The sequence below is a fragment of the Vulpes lagopus genome, chromosome 7 (genome assembly GCF_018345385.1).
Source record: "Vulpes lagopus strain Blue_001 chromosome 7, ASM1834538v1, whole genome shotgun sequence".
Lineage (NCBI taxonomy): Eukaryota > Metazoa > Chordata > Mammalia > Carnivora > Canidae > Vulpes > Vulpes lagopus.
In genome coordinates this window covers 25,300,630-25,317,067 of record NC_054830.1, presented here as the reverse complement: position 1 = coordinate 25,317,067, position 16,438 = coordinate 25,300,630, and the positions used below count along the sequence as shown (strand labels likewise).

The following is a 16,438-nucleotide window of genomic DNA, read 5'->3' as shown; positions in this document are numbered from 1 at the left end:
TATCCTCCTCTGAGAGCGTTTACATAAATCTATTTTCCAACTCATCCAAGTTTCCAATATTGCAGTTTTCGACAACTTGAAGATCCGGATTCCCTGGACTTCTTCTAAGGGAAAGCAGTTAGGTTAAAAACAAAACAAAACAAAAACCTCATTCCTCCACCCTCCGTTCTTAATGGATTAGTAATGAATTGAGTAATGAGCTATTGCCGCTTGCAGCTCAGCAACTGCCTCTCCAGGCAACCTCTACCGGGTCTCTCCAGCCGCTACCGGGACAGTTTCCATGGCGACAACTTTGTGTATACACGGCAGGCGGACAGCCCAGCTCGTCGGGAGCGGTGGGATTCCCGAGGTTTCAGCCCTGGTGTCCCTTCTTCCTTTCGCCAGAGGAGAAGCTAACTGAACCTTTCCCTCTCTGCGCAGCCGGGAGTAGTGAAAGGCCATCAGATAGGTACTTCCTTGACTTCAGTATTTTTCTCACTCCTCTCCCAGAGTCGTAGATCTCTAACTGGGTGCCGGCAGAAATACTCTTTTTCAAGGCAAGACTCTCCCAATTTCTGCGGGCTTCCGCGGCGAACGCAGTTGGTATCACAGTTAATTATTCCTTTACATGACATTTTAGACTTTCTATGCAAAAAGTATGCCTATTTTTTGCTTGATCATTGTATCACTTCCTAGGAAGGTAGCAAGACTAAGGTACAATATTGGTGTTTAAAAATGTTAATGGTGTCAAACATCAGCTTTTTTGGGAACAGGGTTATACCTCAACAACTGGATTTTATTGTTGTGGTGGTAGTGGTGGTTTAGATTTTAAGGAAAAATGTGAACCCAGAATTTTAGGACTTGTAAGGGTATTTAGAGGGCATCTAATCCAGTTCCTTAACTTCATCCATGGGAAAACTGAAACCCTAACTGGGAAGTGACTGGTTTCATTTCTTCAAAGCAAGTGGGATGTAGACCTGTAACAAGAATCCCTGCCCAAACCTCAACTGTCATTCTTTAGACTAATATCATACTTGGGAAGAAGATCTCAAAAATCTGGAATTTTTGGTACTGATAGCTAAGATACTGTTATAAGTATATTGAGGCTAACATTTACAATAATGGTTTTATGGGCTTTTTCTCCTCATAGTATAAAATATTTTAATCTTCAGGAGATCAACATGTCAGATCCAAACAAAGCTGCCATCGCAGCAGAAAAGGAGGCTCTGAACTTGAAGTTACCTCCCATTGTGCGCCCCCCTGAAGACATAGGTGTTGACACATCAGCACAAAGTAAATTGCTGAATTACAGAAGATCTAAGGAGCAGCAGAAGACAATTAATCAGTTAGTGTAAGTAGCATATTGGAAATACATCTTTTATGGAGTTGAAGTGAAATGATTAGTGTTCATAGTCTCATGAAAAAGCTTTAACTGTGTAGGTTGTTCATGGGCAAAATACCATTTTCAAGTTCAATTAGGGAAACAAAAAAGTAATCACCTTAATAAATGTTACATATCACTATATATATGTTATATGTCACTATATATAGATATATATGTCTATATATGTCACTATATCTATAGTTAATATAGTGCTTATGCTAATTACTGCTTACTCTAAGCATTGTTTTTATCACTTCACCTGTACTTCTCACAACTACCTTCTATGATGGGGGTACTATTCTTATCTCTATTTTTAAAAAATATTTTATTTATTTATTCATCAGTGACACAGAGAGAGAGAGAGGCAGAGATGTAGGCAGAGGGAGAAGCAGGCTCCCTGTGGGAACCCTGATGCAGGACTCAATCTTAGGACCCTGGGATTGTGCCTTGAGCCAAAAGCAGATGCTCAACCACTGAGCCACCCAGGTGCTCCTCTTACCTCTATTTTATAAATGTAGGTTTACTCAATGTTTTAGTATACTTAGAGATTAAAGAAATGCCTTAGGAATTACATATTGCTTTTACTCCAAAACCTTTCATAATCTCACATTGTTATGTTGAACTACTTGCAGTTCCATGAATATATTCTATTTTTCACAGTTTGGTGAAAAATAAATTTCATAATTACTCCCTGCAGTTTCCTTCACTTGAAAGTATTTGTCTGCCTGAATATTTATACTAGTTCTTCAAGGCTTAGTTTTTGGATCACCTTCTCTAGAAAGCCTTCTCCTAATGCCCTTCGTACAGCTTTAGCTTTTTCTTTATATTTCTCTTACATCAGTTTATTTAGCAATATTACCTACCAACTGTTAAACAGACACTGTACTTGTTACTAGGGAGACCAAAGAGATTACAACAGAAGGGATCGTGTCTTTATATTCTGGTAAGAAAGACAGATAGTGGACATTTAAAAACAAATAATCAAAAAGAGTATGTTAGCCTTTTAGTAGTGATGGATACTATGATGATATAAGATTGTGGGGTAGAGAGTGATGGGGAAGTTGTCTCAAGCAACATCACAGGAAAATCCTATGGAGATGATATTTAAGTAGAAATCTAAAGAGTAAGAAGCTGAAGTGTAGGGGTGGTTTAGTCAGTTAAACATCTGCTTTTGGCTCAGGTCTTGATCCTGGAGTCCTGGGATTGAGCCCTGGGTTGGGCTCCCTGTTCAGTGGGGAGCCTGCTTCTCTCTCTCCTTCTGCCATTCCCCCTGCTTGAATGCATTCCCTCTTTCTCTAGGTCAAATAAATAAATAAAATCTTAAAAAAAAAAAAAAAAGAAAAGAGTAAGAAGCTTTTCATTTAAATAAACATGGGAATAGCTCTCTAGCAAAGGGGATAACAAGTGTTGAAAGCCCTGAATATGAATGCTTTTGTGTGTTCTAGGAGCTGACAAAGGCCAGTGGAGCCTGGGGAAGGGTGGTGTATCAGGTGAAGCTGGACAGAAAGTGAGAGTGAAAGGGTTTTTAAGCCATGCTAATGAAGGGCAGAGTGTGAATGGCTTTTTAAGATATGATAATGAATCCAGATTCCACTTTAAGTACAATGAAGGCCAACAAAATGTTTTAAACTAGGACATGACATGAAATTCAACTTACATTTAAAAATATCACTCTGGCTATTAAGAATAGACTGAAGTGGAAGGAAGAGGGCAAGAGTAGAGGGAAACAAGGAGACCAGGTAGGATGATTTTGTAGTAACATAGGTGAGAGCTTTCAGTGGCTTGAATAAGTCTGGAGACAGTGGAGGAGAGAATTAGATTTATAGGGGATAGGTTTGTCTTTTTTTTTTTTTTTTAAGATTTATTTATTTATTCAGAGAGAGAGAGAGAGAGAGAGAGAAAGGCAGAGAGAGAAGCAGGCTCCATGCAGGAAGCCCGATGTGGGACTTGATCCCGGGTCTCCAGGATCACACCCCAGGCTGCAGGAGGTGCCAAACCGCTGCGCCATCGGGGCTGCCCAGGGGATAGGTTTGGATCCAGAATCAGTAGGACTTGCTATTGGATTGGCTTTGGTAACAAGGTGAATGGTAGGGTCTATAGACAATCAGAAGTCCAGGAGATGGGGGAGGTAAGTTTTGAAGGTTAGGTACTTATCTGACATCTAAGGGGAAATATGTTAAGTAGGCAGCTGGATATAAGAGAAGAGGTTTAGGCTAAAGATACAAATTTGGGAGTCAGCAGAATGTAGACAATTGTTAAAGCTATGAGGAATAGTTCAAATCACCTAGAGATGGTAAAAATTGAGAGGAGAAGATAGCTCAGGACTAAGCCTTTAGGAATTATAATTATTTGTTTTTTAAAGATTTTATTTATGAATGAGAGAGAGAGAGGAGGAGCAGAGAGAGAGGGACAAGGAGACTTCAAGCTGAATTTGGAGCTCAGTGCAGGGCTTGATCCCACCACCCTGAGATCGTGACCTGGGCTGAAATCAAGAGTCAAATGCCCAACTGACTGAGCCACACAGGCACCCCAGAAATGATAATATTTAGATGTTGGGTACAGAAGGGTCAATCAGCAAATAGATCAAGGAAGTGTGACTTTCTCAACAACATGGTATATTATTGTGTCTTTGTTGCTATTCTCTTCCACTAACTTTGGCATCCTTAAGGGCAGGTCTCTCAACACAAAGCACAGTATCTGGCATGTTATTGTTGGTGAATTGAATGAGTGAATAAAGGAATTTTTTAAAGAGGAACCTAAGTCTTGTGCTTTCTACAGATGTTTAAGTAGTACCTCTCTCATTTGGGTGCTTAATAAAAAATAGTCTCAGAATTACCTGAAGCATAGTGCTGTATTAATACTGAGATTAGAATTGCCATGTGTTTATTTAGGATAAATGCATTTGTGATGAAAGATTTTTATACCAGAAACACATTTTTCTGGATGACTGTGGATTTTGTGATTCTCTGGTCTTACTGATCTACCTATTACACAATAGGAACGTAGATTTCCCTGTTTCAAAGTCTGTTAATAGAGAGAGCTCCAGGACTGAGGTAGGATGTAAGGTGTCCTGGGCAGAACTGGGCCCCTTCTGTGACCAGTGCCTGGGAACAGTTGGCTGAGGAAAAAAAAAATTATTTTGTAGCTTCTGGATTCCCAGGAATGAGTCACTTCTTCCTTGACCACTATCTCCTTCTTGATTCAGACCAACCTTTCTCTCCTTCACTTCATGTGGTCTCTCACACAGTTGCTTTGAAATTATACAATTTTTGTTTGTTTGTTTTTGACTGTCAACACACAAAGCAAAAACAGAGAACAAAAAGGTTCACTTTTATATTCTTCCCAGCTCTTTTTATTTATAACCGATAGGAGAAAACACACTCCAGGAAATTGTTGCTATCTTAAAGGGTAGCTTTATATATAAAGAGCTCAAGGAGGTCAAGCATATTTTTGTTGGGATAATTACAGTGCAAGTCGGCTGTAGCTAGCATACCATACTACCATACTAGCATACCAAAGTATGAGGCAAATTCCTTGAAAGTGTGGATCAGCGAGAGCTAGGCTATTCAGGGAAATAATGACAGATGAAAGGAAGTCTGGCTGGGGCCTTGATGATTCACAAAGAAAAAAGGAAGGAGGATATTCCAGTCACATTTTCTACTTTATGTGAAAAAGCATTTGGAATTTTAGTTTAGTCAGGCTCAATAAGAGTCAACATGGAAATGAGACTACTCAAAGCTAATTCAGGTGTGCCTGGCTGGTTCAATAGAGCTTGGGACGCTTGATCTTGTGGTCAAGAGTTCAAGCTCCACATTGGGCTTAGAGCCTACTTAAAAAAAAATCGAGTTTCATGTTAGACTGCTTTGATAAATGTAACATGTCTAGAATGCATGATAGAAAATTTTCGCTCTGCACTGATTAAACATTATCTGGTATTCTAGGGTCACACTTTAAGAGGTATGTTGATAAACCATAATAGGCATGGAAGAGAGAGGAATTTTGAAAAACTATCTCATTTGAAGGAGGCTTATCTGCTTAATGGGTAAGAGTATGGACTGGCATCAGACTGGCCTGAGTTCATATCCTGTCTCTGCAGCTTATCAGCCATGCGTGAATTTGGCAAGTTAAGTAACTTTGCTTATCTTCATCTTTCTGTCTGTAAGATGGAGATAAGAATAGTGCTATTGTCAGGATTTTTGTGGGAGTTAAATGAGATCTATGCACTTAAGGTCTTAAGTCAATGCCTAAAACATAATAAGCTCACCACAAGTGGTAACTTTTATTGACAAATAGTTGAAAGAACTGGATAGGTATCATTAAGTTTCAGAAGGGTAACAGAAAAAGAATATGACTTTTTGTATATAGCTCTGGTGAACAAAAGTTACAAGGATATAACTCAATATAAAAATTCTGTTTCTAAGGATATAGGCCAGGGCACCTGGGTGGCTTAGTTGGTTAAACATCTGCCCTTGAATCACGTCATGATCCTGGGGTCATGGGATTGAGTCCCGCATTGGGCTCCCTGCTCAGCAGGGAACTTGCTTCTCCCTCTCCCCATCTGTTTGTGTTCTCTCTTGCTATCTCTCTCTCTCTCTCTCCCTCAAATAAATAAATAAAATCTTAAAAAAAACAAAACAAGAATATAGTTAGCTGACAGTAAATTGGTCTACCTCAGAAAGTGATGAATGTCATCCCCCTTACTCATCTCTGGGTACAACTTGATATTTTTGAGAGTATTCATGCATCAAATAAGGTACTGAATTAGACACACAAGATTTTTTCCAAATCCACAGGTATTTATGGACCTTGATGGTCACTAAGTGTTGTACTTAGAGCAGTGAGCAAAACAGACATGGCCTTTGTCTCTCTGGAACTTAACTGTCTATGATTTTATGGTTTTGGTGGCCATCTTTTCTTTGAAATTTCTTTTGGTTCTCCTGCCTCTCTGACCACATCTCTTTTTCCTCCTTCAATTGTGTTTTTTTCTTATTCTTGTCAAGGTTGGCATCCTCCAATCTTCCTTTTCAGGTCTCTTCTTTTCCTTGTATACTCTCTCCTTTGGCCATCTCCCCCAGTGTACCTTTGCAAACTGATGGATTTATCTTCCTACAAATGTCTCCATGCTCAAAAACTCTCAGCAATTCTCCACTGTGATTGAATTAAAAAAAAAAAAAACCCTGCTCTTTGAGGCCCTTAGTTGGATATTCCAGTCTATTTCTCCAAATTAATTTCCATTTGGTCCCATAACCAATGAGCATATTGGACAATTCCCTACTACTCCCTATTTTTTCCTTTGATCATTTCCTTGACTTCCTGTTCCTTAGGAGAGTCTTGTTTGTTCAGATCTATCTACCCAGGAAAACTACATCTTCACCTGAAATCCCCAACTCTGTTTAAACTCATCGTAAAAGCTAACGTTTTCATGTAGCCTTTATAGACACCTCCAGGTCGAAGTGAACTTGTTCCTTCCTCTGAACCATCAGGGTCCCATAAAAGGCATATGGTACCTGTTTTTATCTCCTCACCCTTTCAGCTTATCAATTCCTTGAGGTCTGTTGCTGTTATATTTTTAATAAAACCTAGAGGGGATGCTTGTATGGTTCAGTGGTTGAATGTCTTCGGCTTAGGGCATGATCCTGGGGTCCTGGGATCGAGTCCCACATTGGGTTCCCCATGGGGAGCCTGCTTCTCCCTCTGCCTATGTCTTTGCCTCTCTCTCTGCGTCTCTCATGAATGAATAAATAAAATCTTTAAAAAAAAAAAAACACCAAACCTAGTAGAGTGCTTGCATATTATGAGCATTCAATAAATTTTCAATAAATATGTGACAGATGGATTAGATGATATAACTTTATTTTATGGATGATAAATTCCTATGTTCAAATTGTTAAAAAAATTTTTAAAAGATTTTATTTATTTATCTGAGAGAGAGAGAGAGAGAGAGAGAGAACATAAGCAGGGGGAGGAGCAGAAAGAGAAGCAGACTCCCTACTGAATAGAGAACCCGCTGACACGGGGCTCTATCCCAAGACCCTGGGATCATGACCTGAGCCAAAGGCAAATGCTTAACCCACTGAGCCACCCAGGCCACCCTCTGTTCAAACTATTTGTCAAGTACCTACTATGTGACCAAGTACTGTTCTGAGCATTAGGGGCAAGGCAATGAATAAAATAGTCTACAACATATAATATGTCAAATGATGGTAAGTTCTATGAAGCAAGGTAAGTAAGGACAAAAAGGTTGGATAGTGAAGGAAGTGCTACTTAATATAAGGGGTAAGCAAAGGGGAATGCCTGGGTGGCTCAGAGGTTGAGCATCTGTCTGCCTTTGGCTCAGGGCGTGATCCTGGAGTCCTGGAATCAAGACCCACATCAGGCTTCCTGTATGGAGTCTGCTTCTCCCTCTGCCTGTGTCTCTGCCTCTCTCTCTCTCTCTCTGTCTCTCATGAATAAATAAATAAAGTCTTAAAAAAAAAGGGGGTAAGCTAAGCCTTCTCTGACAAGGTGGCTTTTGAACGGGGACAATACATATGAGGGCCTACTAGGCATCAGGATTAAATTAAAATTTGTAAGTTTGAATTGAAAAAAAATTGATTTTTATTTTTAGTCTCATTCATTTACAGTACACATGAATAATTTGAAAATTAAAGTCTTGGGATACCTGGGTGTCTCAGCAATTGAGTGTCTGCCTTTGACTTAGGGCGTGATCCCAGGTCTGGGGATCCTGTCCTGCATCAGGCTCTCTGCAAGGAAGCTGCTTCTCCCTCCATGTCTCTGCTTTTCTCTCTGTGTCTCTCATGAATAAATATATAAAATCTTAAAAAAAAAGAGAAAATTTAAGTTTCATTGATAATGACTTTTGGGATTTGTTTCTTATAGAAAATTCAGTAAGATAAAGAAGTCTTGAGTATCTCTTCCATAAGTATAATTGAAAAGATGTTCAAATTGTAATATTTTATTATTATTATTTAAGTAAACTCTACCCCCAATGTGGGACTTGAACTTATGACCCCAAGGTCAAGACTCAGCCAGGCACCCCAAAATTGTAATATTTTAATAATATATCCTAATGTTGTCTTCAAGAGAGGTAGACATTTTTTATAACTATAAATAGTTTATAACTATAAACTATTTTTAAAACCATAATACAGAATTGATGGAGCCAAAAGAAGTTTAGACAGAGCACTGGATAAAAGAACACCTCCAACACCAGAGCCAGATTATCCTCCAACTGTAAGTTTATGTTGTCTCTTTGAAAAGAGACAACAGAGTCTTTTTTTATCCTTCTACACTTTTAATTTCTAATTATCTTAAGTTGATCTCCATATAGCTAGTATTTTTAAGAGAATAATACACATAATACATACATTTACATCACTTATTTAAAAATTTTTTCCTCCTTGATTTAATTATGTCTTATTTGTTTGCTTTTGACAGATGACCAGTGAAATTAAAAAGAAAGGAGTGAGTTCAATTTTTTTATATTTCTTGTTTTGAAAATGTTCAAAGAAATTATTACAAAGTAGTTCCTTCTAAGACAACCTGCTAATAAGACCCATTCTAGAAGAAGAAATTTAGAACTGAGATTTTCATTTTTATTAGCCAAAGGAATAAGCATTCCATGGATGACAATATGGGTTTTAAGAGTTATATTTTTGTTGCCATTTATTATCTGAAGATTAGTTGTAAAGGTTTTAGTTCTTATTCCAGAAACTGGAAAATTTTTTTTAAAGTTACAATTATAAAGGAAATGCATTTCCCTTTTCACTGTTCTAGTATTGATGTAATAATGATTACTTAATGAGAATCTATAGGGTGCTAGCCACATGCTAGATGCTTGATTTTTAAAAAATGGCGCTGACTGCATGGATGACAACGTGAGTCTGTGGTGTGATTGGTCGGAAGATGAGAGCACAACATTTATTGCACAGCAAAGCATAAGGAAACCTATGGAGCTGGCCCCACAAAACAGAAATTCACACAGTATGTTCCCAGACAGGAGTACTTTCCAAGTCTCTTCAACTTCCCTTTGGAGATAGAGCGCTCAGGACACATCCCTGTATTGAGGATCTGTGGGAGAATCTAATTTTAGCTACTCCAAGTTTCCTTCTCTTCTCTCTTCTCTTTTCTCCCTTCCCTTCTCTTCCCTTCCCTTCCCTTCTCTTCCCTTCCCTTCCCTTCTCCTTCCTTCCTTCCTTCCTTCCTTCCTTCCTTCCTTCCTTCCTTCCTTCTTTCCTCCTTTCCTTCTTTCCTCTCCTTCCTTTGCCTTCTACCGTCCCAACTTTTCTGAAGACTTTGGCTGTGTATATTTGCTCTTTACTAGATATAAGAACGAATACAAAACATTCATAAGTGTTTCTCATGAGACCAGGTGAATTGCAAGGCATTTTTGTGTGTATGTGCTTAGCATCCTCACTCACTCTTCATCCACAATTCTTGCCTACTAGTGTCTTACAATCTAAAATACGTAACCAGGCATGAAACAGTCATTCACTCCTGAGCCCACTGCTTTTGGTAATCTGGCATGTAGGAACTCCACTTCTTCATCATTAACTCACCAGTGACCACTAATGCCAAATCCAAGGCATTTTTTAAAAAAGATTTTATTTATTTATTCATAGAGACACACAGAGAGAGGCAGAGACATAGGCAAAGGGAGAAGCAGGCTTCCTGCAGGGAGCCTGATGCTGGACTTGATCCTGGACCCTGAACCCTGGGATCACAGCTTGAGCCAAAGGCTCAACACTGAGCCACCCAGGTGCCCTTGGCCTGCTAGGTCAATGTGCAGTTTTGGTAGCTCTCACAAAATTTCTCTCCAAAAAGATAATGCCAATACGCATTCCTACTTGTAATATGTGGGAGTACTTCTTCCCCATAGTCTCACCATAGAATGTGGGGGTCATGTTTTTTACTTCTTCAGGTGACATATGGCATCTCAGAATAGTTTAAATATGCTTTTCTTAATTATGAGTAGGATTAAATATTTATCATAGACTTAAGGACCATTTTTATAATATTTTTATTGCAAAATGTTGGTTCATATTTTCTGCCCATTTTTCTATTGGGTTTTGGTCTTATTTTCTCTTAAATTGGAATCTAGTAAAATACACACAACATTAAATTTACCATCTTAACCATTTTTAAGTGTACAGTGAAGTGGTGTTTCTTCATATAATTGTGTAATTAATCTCTAGAACTTTTCATCTTGCAAAACTGAAATTTTGCTCACTAAACAACTCTCCATTTCTCTCTTCCCTTAGTTCCTAGCAGCTACTATTCTATTATCTATTTCTATGAATTTGACTACACTTACTCAGAAGTGAAATCATATAATATTTGTTTTTTGTCATAGGCTTATCTCATTTCACATAAAGTCTCCAAATTTCATCTATCCTTTACATTTTCAAGCATTCTTTATACTTTGAGATACATGTTGCAAATTTTTCCTCCCAGATTGTCAGTTGTCTTTTGATTGTTTTTATTGAGTTGTTTTGCCATGCAAACATTTTAATTTTTTTAAAGATTTTATTTCCTTATTCATGAGAGACACACAGAGAGAGGCAGAGACATAGGCAGAGGGAGAACCAGGCTCCATGCAGGGAGCCCAATGCGGAACTCAATCCCAGGACTCTAGGATTACTCCCCGGGGTTAAGGCAGGTGCTAAACCGCTGAGCCACCCAGCGTTCTCCCACATTTTAATTTTTATGTAGTCAGTATTTGTCAGTCATTTTTTATTTTTTATAACTGGATCTTGAATCATAATTAGAAAGTTTTCCCCTACACTCAATTACAGCAGAATTTATCAATTTTTTGGTCTTTCATTATTTAATTTAAATTCTTCATCTACTTGGGGTTTACTTTTTTGTATGGTGGAAGGTATGGATTAATTTTTATCTTTTTCCAAATGGCTAGCCAGTTGTCCCAGAACTATTTTTTAAAATCTTCATCTTTGCTTCACTGATTTGAGATGATATACTTATATGCTAAAATTTCCTACATACTGGCTCTATTTCTGGACTTTCTTTTTTTCCCTGCTAGTCTGTCTACCCAGGCTCCTGTACGACACTGTTTTTTTTTTTTTTTTTTTTTTTTTAACGATTTATCTGTTTATTTATTCAGAGAGAGAGGCAGAGACACAGGCAGAAGGAGAAGCAGGCTCCATGCAGAGAGCCCAACGTGGGACTTGATCCCGGGTCTCTAGGATCACACCCCGGGCCATAGGCGGCGCTAAACCGCTGCGCCACCGGGGGCTGCCCTACCACACTGTTTTAATTAGAGAGACCTTATAATATGTTTTAATGTTTCCTAGGGCTGGTCCTCCCTGGTAGACATTTTTTCTCAGGGATTTCTTGGCTATTCTCACATGTTTATTTATTTTTTTTTTTTTAATTTTTATTTATTTATGATAGTCACACACAGAGAGAGAGAGAGGCACAGACACAGGCAGGGGAAGAAGCAGGCTCCATGCACCGGGAGCCCGATGTGGGATTCGATCCAGGGTCTCCCAGATCGCGCCCTGGGCCAAAGGCAGGCGCCAAACCGCTGCGCCACCCAGGGATCCCGTCACATGTTTATTTTTTACAGGATGTTTAAGTTAAACATGTTTAAGTTAAAGAATTTTTTAGCTATTCTCACATGTTTATTTTTATAGGATGTTTAAGTTAAACAAAGAATCTTTGTTTTGCCTTGAGAAAATGAAAAGTATACAAAGAACATTACTTTTGCCAATAACTCATCATAAATAAAGAAAAATGTAAATTGGTTTCTTTGAAAAGACAGAGCAAAATGTTTTTCCTGCCCAGACACCTGACCTCCAGTGAATTTATAGTAAATACATCAGGGCTCTAGATAGCATGATTTACTCTTCTAGGTATTAAAAGCTGAAGGATTGCATTTTGCATCTAGTTCATTCATGATTCTTCTACAAAGCCCCTTTTAAGAAGTATATGATATATCATCTGCTAGAAAGTCTTGTGTTCATTTTGGCTGCCACCACCTAGGGGCCCAGTGGGAAGAACCTCTAGACTTGTCACCCTGTCTTCACTTTCCTGGCAGGGCTCCCTTCTCCAGCTCTGACTGCTTTCATCCAGGATACAGAGCTCTTGTGATCACAGGTTATCCAGTGTAACAGTAAAATGAAACGCCGGGACATGAGCTGTATATTGTTGCTGTCCATCGAAAGTGGAGGTCTAGACTGCTTAGAGCCCTTTGCCCAACTAAAAGGTCCTAAAGAATCCCTTTCTCCTCTTCCAAATCCTGTTACTCTCTAGATTTCCCTATTTGAATCCTTGGAGGCTATGAACTTCTCTTTGGTCCCCCATCCCAGGCCCTCCATTCCCTTTAGTCCCCTTTCTTACTCTCTGGGAAACCAGGGTCCTTTTCTGCTTGCCTCCAGTGTGCCTACATCAATTTGTTTTTGTGATCGTCTCACACTATCCTGGAGGTGACCAATTGGTTCTTACTCAACTCAGTTGCCTCCCTCCAGATTAAATTAAATTAAATTCTAGTCAGTTCTGTTCTTGCCCCTCTCTGTTTCTCCTGGTTTCATTTAGCTGTTACCTTTCTGCTCTTTTCCATACTCTATAGTGTTTTCTCCTTTTTTTTTTTAAACCATTTATCTGTTCTTCTTTCAAACCACATACATTTTACCCACAAGAAAGTCTTATTTTTTCTTGAATAAGAAATGATGAGACATTATTTATGTTTTGTTTTACAATAATGTATTCCTATTCAGAGAGTCCCAACAAGCTGGTATGGTAAATTCATAGTACACTCTTAAATATTAAAACCTAATTCAGGTTGCTTGAATGGCTCAGCAGTTGAGCGTCTACCTTCCACTCAGGTCATGATCCTGGGGTCCTGGGATTGAGTCCTGCATTGGGTTCCCCATGGGGAACCTGCTTCTCCCTCTGCCTATGTCTCTGCCTCTCTCTCTCTGTGTCTCTCATGAATAAATAAATAAAACCTTAAAAAAATATAAAGACAACCTACTTAATTTATTTTTTTAAAATTTTTTATTTATTTATTTATGATAGTCACAGAGAGAGAGAGAGAGGCAGAGACACAGGCGGAGGGAGAAGCAGGCTCCATGCACCGGGAGCCTGATGTGGGACTCGATCCCGGGTCTCCAGGATCATGCCCTGGGCCAAAGGCAGGCGCCAAACCGCTGCGCCACCCAGGGATCCCTACTTAATTCATTTCTATTGCGTATTTAAGATACTGATGAATCTGCATTTAGACATGTTTTAATACAGAAAACCTTAGACTCCAGCCCTGGTTTGAGTGAAGAGCTTGTGACAAGATTAGTTTTCTCAAGTATAAAATGCAGATTTGGGCTAGAAAGAACCACCCTGGTAATATTTTAAATTAGCTTGATTAAATATTCTAAAATACTTAATAATATTCACTCATAATTTATTGTTATTATTTCCTGTTATTCTTTGTTATTTCATCAATTGTGTACCTTTGTGCTTGGTAATTTCTGACTGTTTAACGGATTAATGCTAAATATTTCAATATTTGAATGGATAACACATGGGTACACCCAGCTTCCCTAGCCCACACTTCAGTCCCAATTTCCAATTCTCATTCATTCAATAAATATATATTAAGCACATTAAAAAAAAGTGGTTTCTTTTTAGGTCATACTTTTGGGTAAAATGTTTTTATTCTGAAGACGTTATTTTTCAGAATTCTTCTATTCTGAAAAAAAATGTTGTCTTGACTAGACAGAGCTCAGGAGTTACACTGAAATACTACACCATTTAGAAGACTTAATTTTTTCTTATTATATTCCCAGTTCAACTATATTTATTTAAAGCAATGTGTAGAAAGCAGTCCTATAGTACCTATTCAGCAGGAATGGCTGGATCACATGTTAATGCTGATACCTGAGTCTTTAAAGGAAGGGAAAGAAAGAGAAGGACTCGTGGAAAGTCTCATAAATGAGGTGTCAAGAGACTTTGAAAAAAGCATGAAGAGGTATCTGGGTAAGTGGCATTTAACTCATGCCAAGCTTCTTTTACTTTTGTTTCCCATCCCTCCAATCAAAAGTAGAAATATGAATAATGAACATTTATGTATTTAGCTATATGTATTTCTTAGATATTTTTTAAAGTTTTTATTTTGAGGGGCACCTGGTTGGCTCAGTCTCTAGAGCGTGCAACTCTTGATCCTGGGGTATAGGTTCAAACTTCACTTTGGGTGTAGAGATTACTTTAAAAAATGTAATCTACTTTTATTTTTATTTTTTAAAAGATTTTATTTATTCATGAGAGACACACAGAGAGAGATAGAGACACAGGCAGAGGGAGAAGCAGACTCCAGGCAGGGAGCCCGATGTGGGATTGGATTCCGGAACTCCAGAATCACACCCTGAGTTGAAGGCAGACGCTCAACCACTGAGCCACCCAAGCATCCCAAATGAAATCTACTTTTAAAAAAGATTCTATTTTGCGCTTATTATCTAGTCAAAATCTTTGTCATTCAAGGGAACTTCGTGTAATTTTTACGTGCCTTGTTAGCTAATAGCCTTTTGACTTTTTCTCTTTGTCTTTATGGCTGTAGTTATACTGCTTACAAAAATATTACCATATTTAGGGAGATTTATTAAGGACTTAACATTTGCAATTTTTATTGGAATAAGTTTTCTTAAGTGGTGTTTGAGTAGAGAGAATACAAAAAACTGAAAACTCAAAGCTTTTCTGTATCTGACTTCACACCCAAAGTAACATCAAAATAGTACCAAGAACTTAATTTTTTTCTTTTTTTAAATTTTTTTTTCAAATAAAGGAACTTTTTCTTCTACTCACTTTAATGCTCAATAAACCATGTTACCCAATATCAAAAGTTAGAAACTTTTGTTTTGATTAGGATTTGCAAGAGTTTTCAAGAAATATTAATACATATATGTATTTTAGTGAGGAGTGTTCTCGTGAAACCTCCAGTTAAATGGCTTGAAGATGAAGGAGGCCCTTTACCTGAATCCCCTACGTGAGTAAATTATTATGATGATTTAAAGATTTTTATTTATTTATGAATTTATTTAGAGCGTAAGAGTGTCAAGCAGGGGGAGGGGCAAAAGGAGGAAGAGAGAGAGAGAATCCCAAGCAGACTCTTCATTGAGTGTGTGGGGCCCAATGTGGGAGTCATTCCCACAACCCTGTGATCATGACCTGAGCCTAATCAAGAGTTGGAGGCTCAACCAACTGAGACACTCAGGTGCCCTAGTAAATTTAGAAACAGAATGGCATCTAGCTTTTGATAACAGATAGAAAATAAGCTGATCTTACATTTAAGTCTAGAATTGTGAAGCTCAAAGGTATTTTGAATACATCTAAAAAATAGCACTACTATTTTTTTTTTCCCCTCGAAGGTATCCTTGCTCTGGACTTGTCTATTTGCTGTTTATACAATTAGGGGAACATTTATGGATGTATAGGTCAACTTGACCTTAAGGAAGCTTTGGTATGTGGCAGACAGATTTCTTCATCTCTTTTCCCCAGGCCTAAGGTCTGGGTTTGTGGATCTCTACCCACAGTAACGGAGCCAGAGCACAGTGGAAGTCAGCAGGGCAACCCCACCTAGCCTATCATTCTGCCTTCCCCACAAGTGGTCTCTGGCCTTTCCGAAGAGAATGCAGTTTCAAGATCTTGATGCATTTTTATTACATGGACGTCTTCTAAAGCTCCCGTTGCAGACCATATTTTTCTCTTCTAAATCCCTATTCTTCTTGCTTTAATACTAATTCTATGTCATAACTATTATTTCCTAAAATTTAGAGTGTATTGTTTGAACCCTGTTTGATATGGTGTTTTGCTTTTCCAGAGGACTGGATTATTCTAATCCTTGGCATTCTAGCTATCTGCAGACAAGAAATCAAATATCAGCTAATTTGCACATTGTTCATCCAACTATGAAAATGTTACTGGACCTTGGCTATACGACGTTTGCCAATACAGTTTTGCTAGATTTAACAGGGATTAGGTAAAGTCTCATATTTATTAACTAACATTTAAGATTTGAATGTCTCCTGCTTGAGTCTTTATATTTTTACTGTGTGCGTTTTAAAACTA

The 16,438-nt window shown here is 38.3% G+C and overlaps 1 protein-coding gene across 1 annotated transcript in view; it reads left to right on the top strand.

Annotated features, from left to right (window-relative positions):
- Positions 1–339: 339 nt before the first annotated feature.
- DNAH12 (dynein axonemal heavy chain 12) overlaps positions 340–16,438 on the top strand; it is a 215,192-nt gene continuing 199,093 nt past the window's right edge. Inside the window, exons 1-7 of the mRNA XM_041762972.1 lie at positions 340–448; positions 1,152–1,330; positions 8,515–8,596; positions 8,801–8,827; positions 14,164–14,353; positions 15,284–15,356; positions 16,191–16,349. Of these exons, the coding sequence (XP_041618906.1) occupies positions 1,161–1,330; positions 8,515–8,596; positions 8,801–8,827; positions 14,164–14,353; positions 15,284–15,356; positions 16,191–16,349 (701 nt within the window). The 5' untranslated portion in view covers positions 340–448; positions 1,152–1,160. The remainder of the gene's footprint in view (positions 449–1,151; positions 1,331–8,514; positions 8,597–8,800; positions 8,828–14,163; positions 14,354–15,283; positions 15,357–16,190; positions 16,350–16,438) is intronic.